The sequence below is a fragment of the Coturnix japonica genome, chromosome 2 (genome assembly GCF_054131305.1).
Source record: "Coturnix japonica strain WE chromosome 2, WE-NBRP24, whole genome shotgun sequence".
Lineage (NCBI taxonomy): Eukaryota > Metazoa > Chordata > Aves > Galliformes > Phasianidae > Coturnix > Coturnix japonica.
In genome coordinates, this window is record NC_140664.1 from 103,097,542 (window position 1) to 103,119,894 (window position 22,353).

Consider the following 22,353-nt stretch of genomic DNA (forward strand, 5'->3'; position numbering starts at 1 on the left):
TGTTTTTGTTTCATGTACTAAACAACCTTGTCTCAATTGAGGATCCATACCAAATGGCTGAGTGGTTTAAAAAGCTGAATGAATTTCACAGTGGCAAAGTTTACTTCCAGTACATTTATGTAATGGTCAATGCAATGGATGAAAGAGAAATAAGAATCTGATGAGGAGAAAAAAAAAATTTAGACTGGAACCTAGACTCCCCTAGGACAGTTTCTTGTGCTTGTATCCTCCGTGCTGACAGACAACACATTTGCTTTCTAGCTAATTACCAACAAGACTAAAATTTTACATCTTTGATGTGCATGAGATCAAAGAATATTAGGAAATAAAAGTAAAATTAACATAATTGTCTTGTACAGCTATAATAAACTATGACGATGTCTACAATGACACTCTGCTCATGAGGAAAGCATAAACTACAATCAATTGAACCGAACAAAAATCTTCACTTTGCTTCCTCAGCAACTTCCGGCCTCTCCAGACACCTACCACTTGATCACAGATGTACATCCAGAGAAAGATGCATTCTCCCAACAGGCTCATCTGACACCAAGACCCTTGGGTGCACCTGTTCTATTTGTTGAGCCTCCACAAAAATGTACTGCCTTCTGCAGACACAGCAGGCCAGCAGCTGGGGGAGAAGTAAAGGACTTCCAGGTCCAAAATCACATATCTCTACTACTTGATATAAAAAATTTATTTCTATTTATTGATTCGACTTCCACAACCCACCTTATGTGCACAGAGACGTGGCAAAAACCCTCTTTGGGAACATACTTTGGTAGTGCTCCTATTGTGCATATAGGATTTGTTCTCCATCTATCAAATCTGTGTCCTAGTTTGTATGTTTGCTTCAGGAAAAAAAAAGAAATTAAAAAAAAAAAAAAAAAAAAAAAGAAGGAAATGGTATTTTAGTATATATTTGCCTCCAATTCATGGCTAAAATACCATGTTAGCAACACTACATTTTCTCTGAACTGTCTACAAGAGCAATACTGACCTGTATCAACAAACACCTTTCCCGATTGATCCGTCTGACATTTATGCATCTATCATGCACGTTTAGTCCAAAAAATATCTAGAATTTCGACTCTCTTATCAGATCAGACATGAGAAAAAAACAAAAGGCAGCCAAAAGTAACTGCCTCATAAGGGTAAAATGGAGTGGGAATGTTTGGATCAGTTTTGCTCATTAAGGTGACATGAAAGGTTTGCTTCTGTTTAGAAGCTGTGAGCTACTCCTCTGAGCAAAAACATTTTGAAGGTTTTATTTGTCATCAGGTGGCAGTGACAATGAAAAATGTCTATTGCACTTCAAGACAGCTGGTAATAAACCAGTGTGGGGAACGACTGACAGAATAACAGTTATTGTACCAATGTAGCTTCTAAGTTTTTATAGCCACTCAGCTGGAATTGTACCATTGTATTAAAAGTGGTTTAGGGTATAAAAAACATTTGGTACAGAAAGACTCTCTCCCAACCCATTGCTGTATTAGGGATTGGTCTAACAGCATTTGGGAAAAGAAGACCTTTTGCTTGATTGAACATAGGTATTTTTACTGTGTAGTTTTGCTGTAGTTCATGCAAGGGCAAGCCTGAAAACGTTTCCTTGCTGACAACTGCTTCATTCAGCACCCTTGCAATCAGTTCCCAACAAATCGCTGTCTTCAAAGGCACATTGTTTTTGTTTGTTCTCATTGTAACAGATGTTTTGTATCATGTACTTCAACGAACTAATTCATCTACAGAAGACCGCCTACTCTGGCTGGTGTGCATCCAGCTGTGGAAATAGTTCAAGTGTCATCTGTGGCCACTTTCATTCCATACTTCTGATCTCACAGGATCTCAGTGACCGCATCCAAACCCATAAAAAATAAACAGACCTGAGAACATCCTTTTAAAAAATTTCCAGCGGAGGAGTAATGCTACTCCAGGCAGGAAGCCTTTCTGGAAAGAATGCAACTGATGCTGAAGGAAGATTCACTCAGCTCTGGAAATCTCCTCCACAACATGCTGTTTTTGTTGTATGAACTACCCAGTCAATATTAAGAAGCGCTGGAGCACTGTCATGTGCGATTTTGATGGAGCTGAGAGCTTCTAACTCAGTGCCGTATCAATTAGCCCAAGCACCAGGCAATCAATCACCACTTCCCTAAATGTACTGAGCTCCCATTAAGAGCTGCATATACCACAGGGCCAGTTCATCTCAACACACTGAGCACTTTTATATACTGCGGGTCTACTATAATACATTTCTGAAGTAGAAACAAAATCAATCTGAATTGCTCTGGAGCGGAAGCATATCCCATTTATAGCTGTGCCCCAAGATTAAAATGTATTAGTGGATTAAAAAAAAAGTCTGCGCCTGTGAGAAGTCAATTACTGTTTCCTTTAAAGTGACCAAATAAAACATCCAGTACTAATAAAGAATAGACTTTCTGAAAATGCCCTTAGAATCAGCTGGGATCACTTTACCACAAGTCAAAACATGTCTGGGATGGTGCAACTATTCCTTGATTAGCTTCCTTAGAAGAAGGAACAAGTTGTGCTCTGTATTTGTAGAGAAGTTGACCACAGCTTCCCACAGGAAAAGAATAGTTCCTGATAAGATGCTGATCGTACACTTCAAGATCAGATCTACTGGGTTTGCTAATTACTTTCAAACCACTTAGTCAAGTCACCCATTAAGAGGAAATGATTCAATTGCAGACCTACTGAACTGAGAAACTAGGTGACCAAAACTCATTGCGGAACTTGAATTATCCACCTGTATAAGAGGGCTCGCAATACGTCAAACCAAGGAGTTAATTTCAGTTCAGAGAAGCAACTATGGTTGCATTTAATTAAGTACCGTGGCAGGATTTTTAATATTGTACAACACTAATTATTGGATTATTTCAGAGTCATTTCAAAAACCTTTGAAAACCTTCAGGAAAATTAGAGCCCATCACCAATCCTCAGAACTGATTCATCAGTTTTAGGAAGTTGCATTCCAACTCTGTAGAATAGAACTTGCTGGCAACTGTCCCATATTTTAAAGATGATGATTCATCTTTTCACTTCTTATCAAGCATACTAGCTTCAGACTTGACATGCAGATTATAACCATGGGTCAGCTGCTCGAAGGTCTAACCAGATCACAGCAAAAGCTCACTGCCTGAAAAGCTCACTGACACACATGGAATTTGCTATAGTTACTAAGTCAGAGGTTGGCAAAATGGATTCCCTCACAGTTAAGCCAAACAGTTTCACAATAAAGCACACTGACCTATCAGTACTAACTAACCAATGAACTAGGGTAAAAATGGGTGCCAGCCAGAAAACTCATTTGGGATTTCTTAATCTTCCTCTGCCACACATTCTAGCTTTCTGATTGTTCTTCTCTTGCTTGGCTTGGGTCCTCGTTTTGGAACATGTCATATTGACAGATAGCAACCTTTGAAATAGAGAAGACACTTCTAAGAGGGAAACTTCCACATTTGAGCAAAACTATTGTCCTTTAGAACATATAAAAGCAATGCTTATGATGTGCCTAGGACATATACTAGATAGTGGAATTGTTAACTTCAAAGAGTTTAATGACTTCTATGTACCCACAAGAATTTCACCATCACAAAAGAGTTAACATAGCCTTTCCTTGAAGTGAAAAAAAGAATGAATTACTGTGGCATAATAATGGCTTACACATTGCCCAGCTAGGTCAAAAAGATGAAAGAGCAAGGCACTGTCACACACTACTTGACACAACTATGCTCACAACACAGTCTTACTTACTCCTTTATGTTGAGCAAAATGATGAAAGTAGGTTTAAAGCTGATTTGAGTACATTGGTATATTGGGTAGACAAGCATGTATAATCATCGAAGAGGTAGGAGCTACAGAGGTGTGTTTTCTCTTTTGTTTCTCTCAGTCTGGTGACAGTTTTGTTCATTTTACCTATGGAGCATGGCTAAGCATCGGAGCTCATACTCTCAAAGCCATGACTTACACCACTAATAGCTACCTAGAAAAGAGATTTGAATGGCATGTAAAATGCTGGGAAGACAGACAAATGATAACATCTTAGTTCCTGTAATACTGAGTTTGCTCTGGTTATATTATGCCCAAATTCTCCAAGATCTCTTGTTAAATCTTTACAATAAGTTCATTTGGCTTACAGCAAAATAATCACCAGTATTCTGAATGGGTAACAGTTATATACAATATTTTATTTATATTATCGTAGGGGAAACATCTGTGGTTACTATTCACTGAAGTACAAAGCCCAGAAGCTCAAAGCTATGCACAACACCTACAAAGTCCCTGCGAAAGGCTTCTCAATGTTAGAGTCAAAGCTGAATTCTCACCAGTGGATAAATAGGTCTTGATTTACAACCTTGAAAAGTGGAGACAAGAGGGTAAAAATAATACAGAGGGACTGTACTAAAACTGTACTTAGACTGTAATAAGAGAGTTGCACCTGCCTCTACAATGAACACTGGTATAGATTGGAAGTTTGCTGTTGCTTCAAAACTGGGCACTAAGCCCAAAATTAATCTTCGTAGCATCAACAGTACCAGACTACCTTTTCAGGATCATGCTGCAGAAGGCAGCATGAGAGCAGGGGTAACTGCACAACTCTTTCTCTTCAAAGTCTTGTCAGTTCTCCGCTGTCTCTGGGGGAAGAAGTGGCCTGCTGCAGCTTCGGCTATTGTGATGGGTGGCTTTCATTGCTGACTCACATAAAAAATCACAGAATCATATGGCTTGGAAGGGACCTTTGGAGATCTTCCAGTCCAGCCCCTCTGCTGTAACAGTTTCCTAGAGCAGATTACATAGGAAAGCATCCAGATGCACTTTGAATATCATCAGAGTAAGAAACTCCACAATCTCTCTGGGCTGCCTGTTCCAGTCCTCTGCAATCCTCAAAATAATGAATATTTTCCTCATGATCATATGGAATGTCATATATTCTGGTCTGTGTGCATTCCCCATTGTGCTGTTGCTGGGCACTACTGAAAAGAGCCTGGCCCTACCCATTTGACTCCTGCCCTTTAGATATTTATAAGCATTGATAATTCACCCTTCTCAGTCTTTGTTAGACTGAACAGTCCTCTCAGTCCTTCCTCATGAGGGAGATGCTCCAGGGATCGAATCATCTTTGTGGAGTCTCTCCAGAAATTCCCTGTCTTTTTTGAACTGTCAAGTCCATGAGTGTACACAGTACTCCAGATGTGGCCTCACCAGACCAAAGTAGAGGGGGGGATCACCTCCGTCAAACTGCTTGCCATGCTCTTTTTAACTCCCCCCGGGATACTATTGGTATTTTTGGCCTCAAGGGCACACATGGCCAACCTGTGGGCCACTAAGACATCCATGTGTTTGTTTGAAAAGCTCCTTTCCAGCAGGTCAGCATCTAACCCATACTGATGTGTGCAGTGAACTTAGAGTGAGAGTTAATGAGGGAACTACAGCTTTGCTACTTTTGCAGAGATGAATCAGAGAAAAAGGCTGCTGCATTGATAGGATGAGAGGGAATTGCCTCATGTTGCACAAGGGGAGGTTCAGGTTGGATAGTAAGAAAAACAAGTATTCTCTGGAAGAGTGGTTAGGTACTGGAATGGACTGCCCTGGAGGTGTTTAAGAACATGTACGTGTGGTAATAAGGAACATGGGTTAGTGGGCAACACTGGTAGTACATTGAAGGTTAGACTAGATGAACTTAGAGGTTTTTTCCAAATTTAATGATTCTGTGATATGACTCTCCATCAGAATAAACTCCTGGCAAATGTCCACCCTCTCTTCTTCCTGAACTAAGACCTGTGACAAGCACCAGGAAACCCTCATTGCCTCAAACTCTTAATTCCCATTCAAAATAAGTACACCAAGAACAAGCCTCTCCTTTCCACAGATGTGACATGGCCTTCCAGCAAGAAGGCATGCCAGTGATGGAGCTCATATAACCATGCTCTTCCTGAAACATTGTCAGCAATCTCAGCTCACTGCGGCAGGCAAGCCAGCATAGATGGACCAGCTTTACCACAGCATGACTCTCCAACTACCTGCCACCAGGAAATATGCTTCTAGTCTCAATCCTGTCAGATGCGGGACATCTGCAAAAGTGACGCCCACACTCTTGGCGAGCAGCAGGCCATAGACTAGTAATTTCCAAAGCTGCAAGCAGGAGCTTTTATTGATCGCACTAAAGAGGAAGGCTATCAAGCTGGGAGCTGACACAGCCTCACATCCTGTGTGGATTGGGCAAAGAGGGGTGCATAATGATTTACAGATTGTCATACTGGAAAAGTACAAAGGCTGTTTGAAAGCAAGACATTTGCTGTGTGAATCATATGCAACCCTCTTGTCCCACCACAGAGATCAGTAGTGGGGTGTCAACCCTGTGATCCTCAGCTTTGAGCTGAAGAAATGTTCCAAGTTATTCTGGACCAAGTCCTGGGTGAAAACTCTGCACATGTGTTTGGTTTTTTTTTTGTTTTTTTGTTTTTTGTTTTTTGTTTTTTGTTTTTTTTTTTAATGTTATAGCTTTTCAAGAGGCAGAAGTAGACATCTGATAATTAAGAAATCAATTTTTTCCCCCTTCTTTGGGATGTGTGTGTTATGTGTAGAAGAAAGGGATATCTTCCACTCAGTTGCTTCCTATAAATGTGCTACAGCTGGGATTTAGGATGTGAAAGACAGGGCTTCTTCTGAGCAACAAGGCCTGCAGTGATTTAACAAAGGCTCCCAGGTAACTTATTCAAAAGACAGGGACTGGGAAGACTCTGCAGACGTCCTTTAACTAGGTATATTCAAGGCTGTTGTCAGTAATAAAAAATAACAAATTGCATTGAAACCACAGTTAGAAGAAGTGAAATTTCAACCTCCGATTTTCCCTTTCGTTTTAACAATAGACCTTTTGATAAGAAAGCCTACTCTGTTGGAACTGCATCTCTCTTTGGCAGGTAGTCCAAAAAATAATCCTTCAGTGGTTTCACTAAATAATAACTCAGCACTCTTTCAAAATTCCTCTGTCTTTGTTGATATATCACTGTTTTACACAACTCATTTTCATCAATCTACTATGAAACAGTCAAGGAATGTTCAGTGTTTATAGTATTATATTTCTCTATTTGTTTTTGCAATCATGTAAGAAAAAGAAGTTGAAATCATACTCTCAGCAATGCTGCAGATACCACTGACTCTGAACAAGAAGCTTTTTGACACATACACTTGAATGCATGGACTTAGAACAGACTTATTCTTAATTCACACCAATTTGAGAAGAAAACATGGACATTCCTAATTTGCAACAGTTTGAGAAGAAAACAAGGGCATGAGGTTACAGCCTAAGAAGTGTAATTAAGTGATCAGTCTGCTTAACTTCAGTAGGACTGAAATCAGTTTAGCAAAGATACACATGATTTTATCTTGAGCTGTCTCTGCACTGCAAAGCTTAGGTCAATATTACATTCTTTATAAAGACATTTGATCTGAAAAGAAAGCATTTCATTTAATAGAATAAAAAATGAATGGCAAATACTGTTAGACTATATTCAGTAATGAGCTATTACTTTTGATATCTTGGGAGTTTCTAACTTCCAATAGGTCAAATCACACTGTACATTTATACATTTGATATTAAAAAAAAAGTTAGCACTTCATCTGCAAAAATAATTATGCTATTAAGATGCTCCACCAGCCACAGTGGAGGAGGCGTTAATTAGTCAACCACTTACTCAGACACCCAGTTAAGAATATCAGGAATGAACACAGAATGAAAAATAAAAAGACAAAAAAGCTACATCTTACAAACCAGAAGTAAATCTGTGTGAGAGCTTGCAAACGACATTCAAACACCAAACAAAAGACTTTTCAAACAGATAAGTGAAAAACCCAGAGGCAGGCTCCCCGTTTGCTGAGGATAGAGTGCAGATTAAAGGTAATTCAGAAGAAACCCAAACAGGATAAGGACACTGTCTCCATTTCCTGTATGAATTACCACACAGCAGAGGCAAAAACACCTTTCTGAGAGTGAAAGTTTGGGCAGAGTGATGAATACAGTCAAAGAAGATGAAAGAGACAAAGAAATGAGTGAGCTCAAGGTGTGGGTACAAGTGATACAAGGAACCAGCACTGGATTTTCTCTACGTTAAAATAATGGAAGAACTAGCGTATGTAATCATTCCAGAGGCCAGAACTAGAGGATATTAATTAAGACAGAACACAGATAAACCAAAGATAGAGCTAGATAACCTAATTATTATTTAATAACATGACCTACTTTCTAGACAAAGACGCAGCAGATCTGAGCTCTCTGAAGGTCAATAAAGTATTTCAGGTAGTGCTATGCCAGCAATTACTAAAATCTGGGGAAGATAAGGAATTAAGTGAAGAAATTACAACAGGTTGCACTGAATGAGAGGCTACAGAGGTTTGGTGGAAGGGTCACTAAAATCTCCATAAAGATTGTTCTCCGACAATATTTTTAATAATGTCCTTGAACAACAACAACAAGATTTGAGGAAATGATGAGGTTAAGAGGCACTGACAGTAAACTGGTAGATCAAACTACCGTACAGGAAATACTGGATTAAGCAGATGCAAGATTCATGAAGATAATTACACTACTAAAAGGTTTCCTTCATAACACAGAAGCAATTGATGGAAAAGAGCAAGAGGAAAATCTAGGTATAACAGCAAATTGCTGGATGACTACATTAGCAGGGTCACATGCAGCAGAGTACTCCCCAAGAAAAGACACATGAGTATTAATGTTGTTCTAAAAAAGTTTAGAATACTGTGTGCATTGGCTGTCCTAGAAAAATGAATTCAAAGTGAAACAGATCCAAGGAACGGCCAATGCAACAGCCAGAGGTACAAAACTGCGAAGTGACTGCAAATGTATTGTGATGTTGGTATAATGAGCGCAGCAAACAAAAATGCAGGTAAAATTTCTGCCTATAGATTAATGCAGAAAACACCTAGAAAAGAGCTTTTCTGAAGAGAGAGGGGAATGTTTTTCCAGGAGCAGACAGATGTAAAATAAGCAGGAGCACCTTTATGTTGGAAATTAAAAATGCAGTTCTAAGCCTCAGAGCAAAGGTGTTCTGAAATAAGACTTCAGACAGGATTAGTAAGAAGCAAAAAAATCTAACTATTTAATCAGGTTTTGGAAGGGATTATATAGCATGGTTCTTAGGTATAGCTGGAATCCTGAGTCTTGTAAACCAGCCACGAGCTCCCTAAAGGACTATTTTAAAAATTTTTTTTCGCAATTCTTCTGCCGGATAATCATGATGTAATCACTAGTAATATATACATTAGCTAATTTCTCCTACTTAGATAAATTGGTCCTTAAATGCACTTGCATAACCTAATGGTAATTTATGATAGTGCTTTTGTTCTAAGAATTATGTGGGTGCCAGAGTCTCCTTCATCAGCTTTTTGCTGCAGGCACGATTCTCTTCTCATTCTTACCACTTCACATCTTTGTAACTCAATTTTCTAAAGTCAGGTTAACTCCTGATTTATACAAGCAAAATTGGACCCAACATTTCGCCTTGTAGCCAAGACAGGTTTATTTTAATATTTAACAAGACAGCTCTAAATGTTAATAATATAATCGTGAAGTTGTGCTTAAAGGTCCTTGTTGCACCAGACATTTCACAAGCAGCCAGTAAAAGTGACTCAGTGGTGTGACAGTTCTGTAGCCTAAATAGATGGTGGTAAGAAAACAAAAGACAAATGACAAACTGAGGCTGAGAAGAAAGACGTTTTCCCTAAGGTCATGCACAAGATCAGTGGCAGAAGAAAAGCATTTATCATTAACTGCTCTAAGTGTGTGCGTCCTCTGAAACCAGTGTGAGGAAAAGAGGGTTTGGGTCAGAAAGGAGCACCAGCAAGAATGAATATTGCCATACATTAGACATATACATGTATATAACGACATTTTGCCAAAAGACTCCAACTTAACTTGTCCCTTCACTAGCAGGAACTCACATTTACGACTTTGAGAGGTTGTGTCAGTCTTCATATCTCTCATGCTGGAATCATCACAGTTAAAGTGCTGCCCCAGCATTTCTCTGGTTGTATAATAATACTGTTCCTTAATACTACTTTTTTGGGTTCACAGGGCTGCCCTGTTCCCCAAGGCTGCCCAGTGCCTCATCTCTAATGGAAATGTCATTTTTCTGCAACACACAGATGGGGGTTGTAAAGCCCAAAGAAAATACAGCTCCCTTTCTGCTGGAGAACTGTTCTGCAGCAACAACCTCCATCCTTATCTGCATTATGGAAATGAGAACCATGTCTTCATCATGGGAAAGAGACCCACCACCGTGTGCAGCAGGCAACAGCAGTAGATAACTCCCAGCCTTGTCACTAATAGTGCGAATCCTCAGTGCTGCCGGAGCACAGAGCTTTTTCAAAGCTTTTCGCTGCTGGTGGCGGATGAAAATTGCTGCCTTTCCAACCTCACAGAATATGCACATTTGGCAATTGCAGTATACAACCATCTGTGTTTCAAGGGGGACCGTGTCCTGCTTACTACAAGAATATCAGACAGAAACCTACATTCACTTAAGCCAGTATAGCAAAGCTCTCACTGCAGAGGTTGAAGTATTAGCATCCTCTGCAAAACAATGGACTGAAAAAAAACCAAACCAAAACAAAAGAAACCCAACAACCAAGAGATGGCTCATGATAGAGGATAATTCTGACAAGACTGTAATATAGCTGTACCACAGGCCTTGCTTGTTCACAGTACACAGCATGGAAAACCACAGCGCAATACACACGGAAAAATATTTGATGGTGAATTAAACTGAAAAATCATTTGTCAGAATTATATCAGATGCTTACCTAATTCACCCTTCTGCCAAGCTTGTTACTTTATGCACAATCATCAATCTAACTCTTGGACTACAGTTAATACCACGTGCTTATGCAGTCCATTACCTCTTACTTATCCTATTACTTTCTCTCTACTTATTTATCTAAAATCTGGACAATAACTAAAATGATGAATACTCACCAAATGAGGAATTTTTTGCTCAAAATGGCAAACACTACACATGAAACAAATGTGCGGAAGAACTTCTTTACAGTGAGGGTGACGGAGCACTGGAACAGGCTGCCCAGGGAGGTGGTGGAGTCTCCTTCTCTGGAGATATTTAAGACCCGCCTGGACGCCTTCCTGTGTGACATGGTGTAGGGAGCCTGCTTTGGCAGGGGGGTTGGACTCGATGATCTCTAGAGGTCCCTTCCAACCCCTACAATTCTGTGATTCTGTGTTATTCTGTGATTCTGTGTGAACCTTACAGTCTGTGCTCAAGATTTTGACTCTGAAAATATAAAAACCTTGCGTATATGCAAATCTACATGCAACCCAAAACATACATGGCACATATGTTATATGAAATACAGTATTAGTGATTTTCACTCTTAGTGAATGTACATGAAACTGGAAAACTTAAAACAGACTGCAGGCTTTGTACAAAATTAGACATTGATTTTTTTTATTTTTTTTTTTTTAATACACTACATTCTTCCACAGAAAGTACTCTAATGTCTATTGATTAATAACTATATTTTAAAAAATAGCCCCCTTTGATAAACCTTACTGCTTTTAAACAGTTGTCATGTCAAGATTTTTCTTGACAATGAAAGCTGACAGTTAAGGTTACATCTTTTCTGTTAAAGGGAAATCAATATTCCATAACCACTATATCTCTCAACCAGAAATTCCTGTCTTCAGAGTCTCTGGAGTATCTCTAAGATTTAGTGCCAGGCTTTTTTTCCAAATATCTTTTCCTTTTCCATTTATAGATTCACACTAAATATATATGTATATCTTTTCCAGTAATTTTAAATTTTTAGTCTGTTGGTTTATCCATTTAGTATTCATATTATCTGTAGAATACATAAAAATAAAATTTACTAGAACTGTTACGTCTTTTTAAGATTAAAGAGCAACACACAAGTTCCTCAAATGCAATGGATTGTCTGCTGGAAAGGCTTGTGGTTCTCCTGTCCATATTTTCTAACTGAATCCATATGTGGTGTGTTTTTCTGCCATCACAAAAACACCCATATTTCACTAGGGGGCTCTAGCAGAGTGTCAAAAAGGGGTTGGAAATCCAACTTGAATAAGGCTTTTTCTGCCATTCAGATTAATTCATACTAATTTCTACAACAGCAGAACAGTTGTCTGCATCAGTACTTTGATACGATTCCGGAAGAACTGAATAATCAGAAATACAAACCTCTATTCTATGCTTGAGCATGATGTGTGACTTGGGTAAACTGTTTACATCTATTTCCTTTTACAGAGGTGTGAGCCTGAGTGACGGGCACTGCTTTTCCAGCCTCCTCAGGCAGACAGCCCAGTACTCTCCTTACACCACTGTAGCTGGCACTAGAGAGGGTCAGTCAGAGCATGCCCAGCTGAGGTTGAAATTACCCAATTAGTTAAAGAGGCAACTTCTAAAAAAGGCCAGTGCTGGGCAAGAGGCAGTCAGGAGTGACCTCATGCATGCCTGCTTGTCCCAAAGGAGCGCTGCCAATTACCGTCTTGATTATCAGAGTTATAGAATTGGCAGTCCTTGATTTTCTGCCTCGGGAAACACTGAAATTAAAATTGTTCAGCAAAACTTTGGCACTGGTATTCGGTTAGTTATTTCAACCTCTAAACTCTTTAGCTTTAAAAGTTCAAGTAAGTTCACGTTCAAAGGATCTCTTAAAAACACACATCTAAAAGTTAAAAGAATAGCTGGAGATTCCAATTTCCAAGGATTATTTCCTGTTTACTTTTCATACCATCTAGCTGAACTCTCACATTTCATCTTGGATGCAGGACTCAGCTGTCTGTAAAGGACATACTTTGTTCCCTTACACTTATACATCCAAATGTAAGATCGATTTCTGGCTCTGTTTGCTAAAAAGGTAGAGCAACAAAGGTGAGGTAAAGAAAGCAGCCTTGGGAGAGGGACACAGAAGGGAGCACAAGGAACTTCTTTGTTTAAGAGCGTAGGAATCAAAACACTGAAACTGCTGTGGTATTTTGGGAAATGTCCAAAGCAACAGAGTTGCTAGTGAGAAAATGAAAACTGATATATTTCAGTTGGACAGTTTGTACTTTTTATGCTGTATTCATGCACAACAACCAAAAGGCGAGATTCTAGAGTCGTTACACAGCCTCGCGTCACACCAAAACCAAGGAGTTTCATGCTGCTTATGAAATAATAAATGTTTTTGTTGTCAATGTTAAAGACAATAATAAGGACACTTGTTAAGACATCAACCTTTATAAAAGGGCTCTATGGGCTTGAGAAATGTGCAAAAGAGCATTTCTCCCCAATGCATTTTATCAATAGCAGATTTTTTCCATATGCTGATCTGCTTGCCCCCTTTGTGCTGACACTGGCATATTCCTTCTGAAGAAAATGCTCAAGATTGAGATGAACACCTGTTTGTGTACGTAAGTTAATTGCTGTGGGGGCACAGTTTCATTAGGAAATAAAAGCCAGTGTGTACACACAGTACTAATGTAAGGAATTTCTGTTAGTTCACTAAAAAAAAAAATTGCCCTTAGAGGCAAGAGTATACACATGATGTGTAATGAAGATCTGAATTTAAAAAAAGCTTTACACAAATGTCATCGTTAATAAAAAAAGATTATCTATATGTGAACTGAGCTTAGATCATGTTTTTCAGTGTTTTCCCCAAACCATCACGTGGCCTTTAGGGACTGCAGGAAAAACACATTAATACAGCAAATATTATAAATCTCTAGAATAACCCTTACCCCTTAAACATTTTGATTCTCTCATTGTTATCGATCTACCCTTATCCTAAAGCAGTAAAGAAACACAAGAATCCTTTCAAGAAGGGATGAGTTTGAACTGTACTTTGGAAGTACTAAATGGAGCCTAGACTGAGATTAGTGGATTACATACTGCGCAAATACGAGTCCAACTCCACATGGCCATAACTCTTTGGGAGCTTGTCTTCCATTAGAGCTGGTATGAGGGACCATGGCACATGGAATAACAACAGAATTGGTCAAAGTGAGGCATTCTTACTTGCACACAGTGTAATTGATATGGACATAAAATGGTGAAGGCTCTATTGACATCACATTTTCAACTGTTTGATTCACACATGAGCATAAAGGCATGTTCATGTGAATCTGGGATCCTATTTCCCAAAACTCTGAAGGTTGTGAATGCACAAAGATTTGGGAGTTATGGTCCTTATATTTCAGCATGTTACTGGTTATTCTGAAACATCAGTACTTCCTCAACACATCTGATATTACTTTTCCATGACTCTGCATAAAGCTAGTAAAATTCAAAGCTAAATAAAGCCCCACTATTTAAAAATGCTATCGCTCTTTGCCATCAACCCTCTATATTAAGGTTAAAAGTTACGGGGAAAATCAAGAGTAAATTATGCTATAAGTGAGGAGCCCTTGGCTGCCCCATTTGACTCAAGAAAAAAAAATCCCAGTATTTCTGACTCTTTTCTTCTCACAGAAAGTCGTTTCAGTTATTGATTGTAATGAGATCTCAAAAGTAAGACAAACAAGGCTGGGGAAGGGAAAGCAATATCTGCATGGATTTTCCAGGTAATATAAATGCGTTGCAGCTATCTATTAGATTCGTAGTTAAAAAGTTATAGAAAGCAACAGAGATACAGTGCTTTATATTTACCACTGTATTCATCATGTAAACAAAAACAGAAGGCGTACATCAGGAAGATGTGGCTGAACTTGATATACAAAGGGAAATAAGTTAGCAAAACCTCCACCAGGCCAACCTACAGAAGAGGGATATCAGTGAAAACTGTGCATGGTGTTTAAATGACAGTGGACAGAGAGGCGACACAGAAGCAGAGACGGGCATGCAAAGACTAGGCCAGCAGAGGCAGGGTGGTGATGCTGCACAGCGCAGCTCTTTCCTCCTGTCAGCAAGCTTGCCAGTCTGGGAGCAAGCTGTCCTGTCTGTGCACGGCATGCTGAATGAAAACCCCCTTTGTCTCCTCTACAGTATGGGCCTGATTCTTTTTCTGTCACGAGGGACACTAGGTGGTATTAAATTATACATAAGTATAAAGTAGGAGCTTCCTTCTGAAATGAAAAACTAATCATCCAGTAACATAATTTAGTGGATATTTATAATAAAAACAAAGAACTAACCGTTGGCATTTGAGCAATTCAAACTGTGCTTTCTGTAAGTGTTCATCTTTATTCAGAAAGAATAATACAGGCTTAACAAAATGTTCTCCTTCCTGGGGCAAGGGGAATGTAATATTTATTCGCACTGGTTTCCAATGGGATATCATGCACTGCAATCAATCATCTCATAAAATACTGTGAAGTAAAGTGGTAGCAATTTAGATAATAACATGGCAAACTAAGTTACAGAAGAAACAAAAAGCTAAGTGAATTAGAAAGTTCCCAGTTTCATCAGCTCATTGGGTCTCACATTCTGCAAGCCTTGTCATAATCTTTTCTTCATACTTTTTTAAGCTACAGAGTTGCCTAGAATAGACTCTATACTTAGACATGAAACTAAAGCAAACTTACTATGGACACAAATTCTTTATTTTCTTTCAAAATAGGCCATCAGTTCTCTTACTTTGCTCTGTAGTAATTCTCTGGTAGTTTTTCAGACATTTCTAATAAAGAATTCATCTCTGAATGAAATCTGGGGAATGGTAATTCTGCCTTCTTGCCTTCAGTACTAAAGGCCTCCTGTACGTTTATTTAAGAATCTTGGGAAACGAATAGCAAAAATCTTTCAGTGAAAAGACCTGAATTGCTACAGACAACACATAGAGACAATCCACAATGGCAGTGACACTGAAACTGAAATGTTAAACCTCTTATCCACTCTCCCTCTGCTTTTCCACATAAAAGTACACATTCTTTCATTGACACAACTCTCTGGTTAGCAATGAACACAAATATAACTTGGTATATTTAGGATGCTACTCACTATAAAAACTATTTTTCTTTTCCAAGCCCTTTACCAAGGGGTTAACACATCCAATCAGTATGCCAAAATACTCACTGCTTCTGGTAGTGCAGAAAAATGCTTTGCTGAACATGGTCAAATACAACTCAAACACACTCAAACTCAAATTCAAACAAAGACCGGAATTGGTAAAGTGCTTATGTTCATTCCTTTCAAAATGGAATATTTCCACAAAGATCAGAGATCCTTTGGTTTCCACAAGTCTGATAGTCCCTCATATCCACATTTGTCACATTTCTTCTCGTATGCAAGTAAACCCAAATACCAGAATACAGAATTGATTGTTCAGTAAAGTTTGGCTTCTTACAACAAACAGCTAAACAAGCTTTATTCCACTGAGATGGAAACCTCTGCCAGGACCTGGAGTGGTGCAGCACCACAAAGGTGGGAATTGGTCTTCCTGGAGACAGTCTGTTACACTATACATCAATGCCTGTTTACACAAAACCAAGAAACTTGTCTCCAAAGAAGATACAGATATGGAAAGGAAATTGAAAGTGGGATGAGAATCCTGCACTACTAACAAGGTATGTAGGGTAATTGTATCCGGATTTTTGCATAGCTAAATCTAACCAGAAAACAATAGGAGATGTAAATCTATTGTGAGGTCAAAATATTTGAACACAAATTAACATAATAAATATCCTAATGTACACATAACAAACAGAAGTTCATATTTTTTCCTTCCTCACTTGAATGGATATATCAGTACTCAGGTGGAATACACATTTAAATTTTGATTAATGACACTAAAGCAGATCCATGCCTGAGACACTGATCAAACAGAGGAAACAAAACTAAAAAAATCTGTAGGTAGCACTCTGCAATATGTTCTTTCCATCTGATACATGCCTAATATTGAGGCAAAGTGCATCAAAACAGGCAAACAAAAATTCAGCTGCATTGTTTCTAACAAATGGTACTAGAAGTTTAATGGAGATAAAATAATAGTGATAAACCAATGAAAGATAGAAATTTACTCAGAAATAAAAAGAAGTGGATGGTCAAATCATAAAAGAGATTTGGATTTAGCCGAGATTCTCTAAGACAGCTGTGTTTCACTCTCTTTCATTACTTGAAATGCAGTATTAAGGCACTGAGGATTCTTTCAAGTATATACAACTACAAAGGACTTTTTTGATGGATAAGCATATAAGAGAGGGCTAACATGTGTTGATCCTGGCAATTCAAAGTATGCAGGAATGTAGCTGTCTTGCAGTCCGTGAAGCAAAGCTTCAGAAGCTGTACTTTAGATCTAGTTATTCTCTTATAGTCAATGCTAGATAACATATCACCCATCCTCCCCTTTTCACCAAATCAAATGGTGTTCTTTAAAGAAGCAAAACCTTTGCAGCAGAGGGCTCTTGTCAAAAGAACAGCTGGCTGCTCTTACATGACCTAGGAGAGAACTGATTGTTCAATACAGTTTGGCTGTGGCTGAAAAGCAGAGTAAGGCTACAGTGCAAGCATTTTTAGTTGAATATTAGCTCGCATCTACTTACTGTTGGTTGCATAACATATGGCGGATGAGGCATCCATGAAGTACTCTGGACCTGCATATCAAATACTTTCTATTAGCACAGAAGAGTATGAAATGGAACTCCAATATTTTACTTGAAAATATTATTTTTACTGCAACTACAGAGCTAATTTTAGAAAGACTTAAGGCATGTAGCTCAATGTAAACATCATTTATGCATCATGAAGTTATTGACAAAGGAAAAAGCTTTCAAATTGCATTTGATGTTTCCACCAAATTCAGAAGTCTTAAAGACTGTACCACCTCTGTGAACCACATTATTTAATCTCATAAAGCATTATTTGATATCCCATGTTGTCTTGATTCTTCATTTGTATTGTTTGCTTTCATCCACCAATGTAATCATAAACATGCCATACAAATGACAGTGCAGCAGACATAAAATGTTCAAAGTTTATTTCTGAAGTACCCATATAAACTTTGAAAGGTATAATATTTTCAGAGATTCTAGAATGATTTATCCTGTTTTCTGGAAGAACTGAAGATCTAATTCAGAACTTTTGAAGCTTACAGTGATTGAAAGCTTTCACAGCATAGTTAACTTAAGATGTCCTTGCCCATAGAAGCAGCTCCTACCTTAGTGTCCATTCTCACCAGAACTCAGTATGCCTCATTGAACCCTTTTTTGGTTGTTTTGTCTTCCTACTGACATGTAACAGGTTCCATAGATAAACCCATTTTAGTAACAATTAAGTGCATTACAAAGTTCTTGTTTATTTCTGGTGGCATCTCTGAGCCATAACTACCTTTTCTCTTAAGCTTTAATGGCCCACATTTTATTGTAACTCAGAGTCAGTCTCAAGGATTGGGTATTCTTGATTCTTTCTGCATCAGTTTGGAGACCACAACACATCACAAGTACATGAAAACATATCTGTGCTATAGCAGTGGGCAGTCACTGGCTATCTCCACACTCACAGAGACGGGCATGTGATATGTCAGGTTGAACATGCACAAGGATATGTAGGAGAAAGCCATAAAGGTCCGGATTCTCCATACGCCCTGTGATTTTGTTCACGAAGCAAGTGAGAATTGTGTAGTTTTGTGCTGCAGCATTTTTTGAAGTTGGCTAATGCAGAGTTTTTGTTGAAAAACAAGTTCACTGTAACATTTTTAGAACCAAAACCAGCACACACACATGCAAATACACACCTACTACAAAATTTTCTATTGTGAATCTGCAGTAGCTAAAAAGATCAGTGTTCTAATGAGCTTGATGCTATTCAATGCTCGCCTCCTTGTAGTTCCTCCTCTGTGCCAAGGCAAATGTCTTTGGGCTTCTACTATAAACTACCAAGTAAGAATGATCTGGGTTTTAGAAAACAAAACAAAACAAAACAAGCAACAAAATGTTTTTTGACTTAAATGCATCAAACCATGAACTGATGCAAATTTACTGAATTCATCTCACCAAAGCAACTTTTTGTTACATAGCTACCTAAAATTAAACAACACAGAAGTCAAAGAAAATTACAAGAATTCTTTATCTTTGAAGATCGGGTTTAAAATACAGTTAATGTACACCGTTGCCTCTAGATGAATAAAATATTATCTCAAAAAACAAACAAACAAACAAACAAAAAGACAAAAAACAAAAAACAACAACAACAAAAAAAACAACAGAAAAAACTACCAAAAAAACCCAACCCCCTAAAAAAAAAAACCAAAGAAACCCCAAAACCTACACCTAACCAACAAATCAATCTCAACAGTAAGAACAGATTCTCAGCTAAAACTCAAGATGGGAAGAGTGTTGATGGCACATAACAGCAATAACAAGGGCAGTCCTGGATATATGTCCACACTGGGGGGTGAGAGGATAGATCAGCCCTGCATAATGTTATCTGGGGGTTCTAGGCAAAGGAAAGTTGAATCTGAGTGAGCAGTGTGGCCAGGCAACCCAAAGGGCCAACTGCACCCTGGGGTGCATCAGGCCCACACTGCCTGCCAGGTGAGGGAAGGGATTGTCTCACTGTGCTATGTGGCCTCACGTCAAGCACTGCATGCATCTTTGGGTGCAGCAGTATAAAAAAGACTTAAAACTATGAGAGAGCATAAAGAAGAGGGTTACAAAAGGGTTTGGAGGGCAAGATGTACAAGGAGGCCCTCATGGCAGCTCCTCGCAGGGAGCAGAACTCTGCTCTCTGTGACAGGGAAAGTAGCCAAGGGAAAAGCATGGTGCTGAGTCAGGGGAGAGTCTACTTGGAGGTTAGAGAAAGATTCTGCACTAGTGGGTGGTGAGCATGGAACAAGCTCCCCAAGGAAGTGAGTATGGCCCAAGCTGCTGGAGTTCAAGGAGCACCTTGATAGTCCTCTCAGACATAACGTTTGAATTTCAGGTAGTACTATGTAAATCAGGAGTTGGGTTATTTGATCCTTGTGGGTTCCTACCAACTCAGGATATTCTATGATTCTGATTGAAATGGTAAAATGTATGACGAATGACCAGTTTTACATACGCTCCCAGAAAAAAAAAAAAAAAAAAAAAAAAGGCTAATAACAAAATTATTCAATCCAGTTTTGACTTCCCTCTCACAAAACTAGAACATGGCAATATTTTCCCAACAGAGTGCTGGTTGGAATATCCCGAAAAGTGGAATTCTGAAAGACAAAATGTGTTGGAGACTGAAGAAGCTCATGAGGAGATTTACCCTAAATAATCTTGCTCTGTCAGGATTACTGGAAAACAGAGTGCTGTTAAAGGATGCTGTTACTGAAGCAAATACAGCTGAGGTCAGAAGGTCAAAATATGATGCAGACAACATAAGTTATGAAAAAAGAATGTTTAAAACACTTGGCTGATGAAATGGAGTCAAAATGACAAAACATTTCAGTAAGAATGACAAGCATCTGCTATTGTTGAATGGAAATGAAGCAAAATGCTGTTTGCTGGTGAAGCTGATTGAAATAAGAAAAAAATTACAGTAGCTTTCATTGCTAGTGTTAAGAATGCAGGAAACACTCAAAACCCCACACCAAACAATACCTGAAGACTTCCAGAAAGCCTTTTGTTTGAAGCATGACTTAAGAGCACAAGTGCTCATGTAGTTTTCTGTGGTATCCACTCTGCCTTCATCCACATCCAAAACATAATTAAGTGGGAAACATAGTAGACAAGCACAAATCTGACATACCTGATATGTAGAGACAGGGGAAGCAGCAATGAATGGCGTGATTGATGTCTGTGGAATCATGCGGTTTGTTGGAATACTGTACGGTGAGGAATAAAATCTGCAAACAAAGAACAAAAGCAAGTTTTTTGAACCTTTTGACTGCTAGGATCTGAATGACTAATTCACTGCCTCCCAGGCAAAGACAAAAAGAGTCTACACAGGTAATTATGTCTATCTATTTCCAAAACCACAATAAGGAAGATGTGATGGCTGCCCTGAGTAGATTTTGAAAATGGAAAGGAGGAGGAATATTTACACAAAGCATATTTTTTTCACTTCAACTAGCACAAATATAGAACTTCACAACACAAGAAGTAATTATATGAAATGCAAAGACAGCTGATTTTCCAGAGTGCTATCTAGTGAAAGGAAATTTCTTATGCGATACTGAAGACAATGATAACTGATTTCATTTTTATATGCAGCACTGTTTTCTTTTCAGATCTTAATGCTTCAGTGCTGAGAATAACACATTCCACATATACGCCTGATTTATTTTATTAAGGGATGGGTACAGAATCTCTGGCTGAAATTTTCATACTCATCTACATGGAGAGCTAAAAACTTACCTTCTGGTGAAATTTATCAAAAATTATAAGTCTAAATGCCCCAGGCAGTAATGAAAATCCCAGAGCTAGTTGTTTTTATTTCCATTATTGCATGCTATGAGCAAAAGTTTCACTGTACCTTGCTCGACGATAATAAATGTTATATTCATTCTATTTCCCTGTGGGTAAATGATTATTGATAATATCATCATGTGGAAAACATCACTACTGATGCATTGTGTAAGTACTTAATACCCATGTACTCATCAAGATTGTTGTGTTTGTTGTTCTGTCAGTTTTAACTGTAAACAAAACCAAACCAAAACAAAAACAGCAAACAATGCTGCTTAAAAATAGAACATTTGTGGTCTTACAGCTGTCAAAATGCTAATATTTTGGAATCCTTAAGTGAGAGAAACATAATCCTGCGCAGTGTCCTCTGGTCTGATTCAAATCCCACGTATATTGTTCTTATATTGCACATTTCAGCCCTATGAATAATAGTAGAATTTGCATATATGTCCCTGTACCAGTGAAGTGGATTGCACTCCCTGACTTTTTGTGTTCTTTCTCCCTGTGCTGAGGCAATTATCAGTAGCTTACCATGAGAGCCCTGCAACAACAACAAAAAAATCATTACTGGTGTTTAAACAAGTGCTCTATTTTCTGATCACCCTGGCATCCCAGATTTAGTACTAATCATTCTAGTTCAGACTGGATGCATTCATTTTGGATGCAGGCTCAAGTAATCACTGAATTTCTCCAAACAATAGGCTTGGAAATATAGGCCATCATCTCTGAAAGTTGGGTGGAAATATTCAAAGTTAGAAGGGGAGAGTGAGACAGAGAAGCAATCAGTTCTCTCTACTCCAAACAAGATTTTAAGATGCCAAAAGCAGCAGGTGGCGTCTGAGTGATTTTTTGTTTAATAGAAATATACGGCTATTTTAGGAACATTTATCTGCTCTTACAATGCTCGCACAGAGACTATTTTAAAACTGTGCCTTTGCCCAACTATCTGTATATCCTATTATGAGAACTTAGAAATATTTATATCCCTCTGCTTGAATCAAGCA

General features: G+C 38.5%; 1 protein-coding gene across 22 annotated transcripts in view; it reads right to left on the reverse strand.

Moving 5' to 3' along the window:
• RBMS3 (RNA binding motif single stranded interacting protein 3) overlaps positions 1 to 22,353 on the reverse strand; it is a 682,345-nt gene that overhangs the window by 52,079 nt on the left and 607,913 nt on the right. For 16 of the 22 annotated variants that reach the window (XM_085538329.1, XM_085538323.1, XM_085538320.1 and 13 more), the window contains 2 exons: positions 20,691 to 20,787; positions 17,519 to 17,569 (listed from right to left, as the gene is read on the reverse strand). In XM_085538329.1, the coding sequence (XP_085394455.1) occupies positions 17,519 to 17,569; positions 20,691 to 20,787 (148 nt within the window). The remainder of the gene's footprint in view (positions 1 to 17,518; positions 17,570 to 20,690; positions 20,788 to 22,353) is intronic. The other 6 variants (XM_085538326.1, XM_085538325.1, XM_085538333.1 and 3 more) reach the window with 1 other exon arrangement.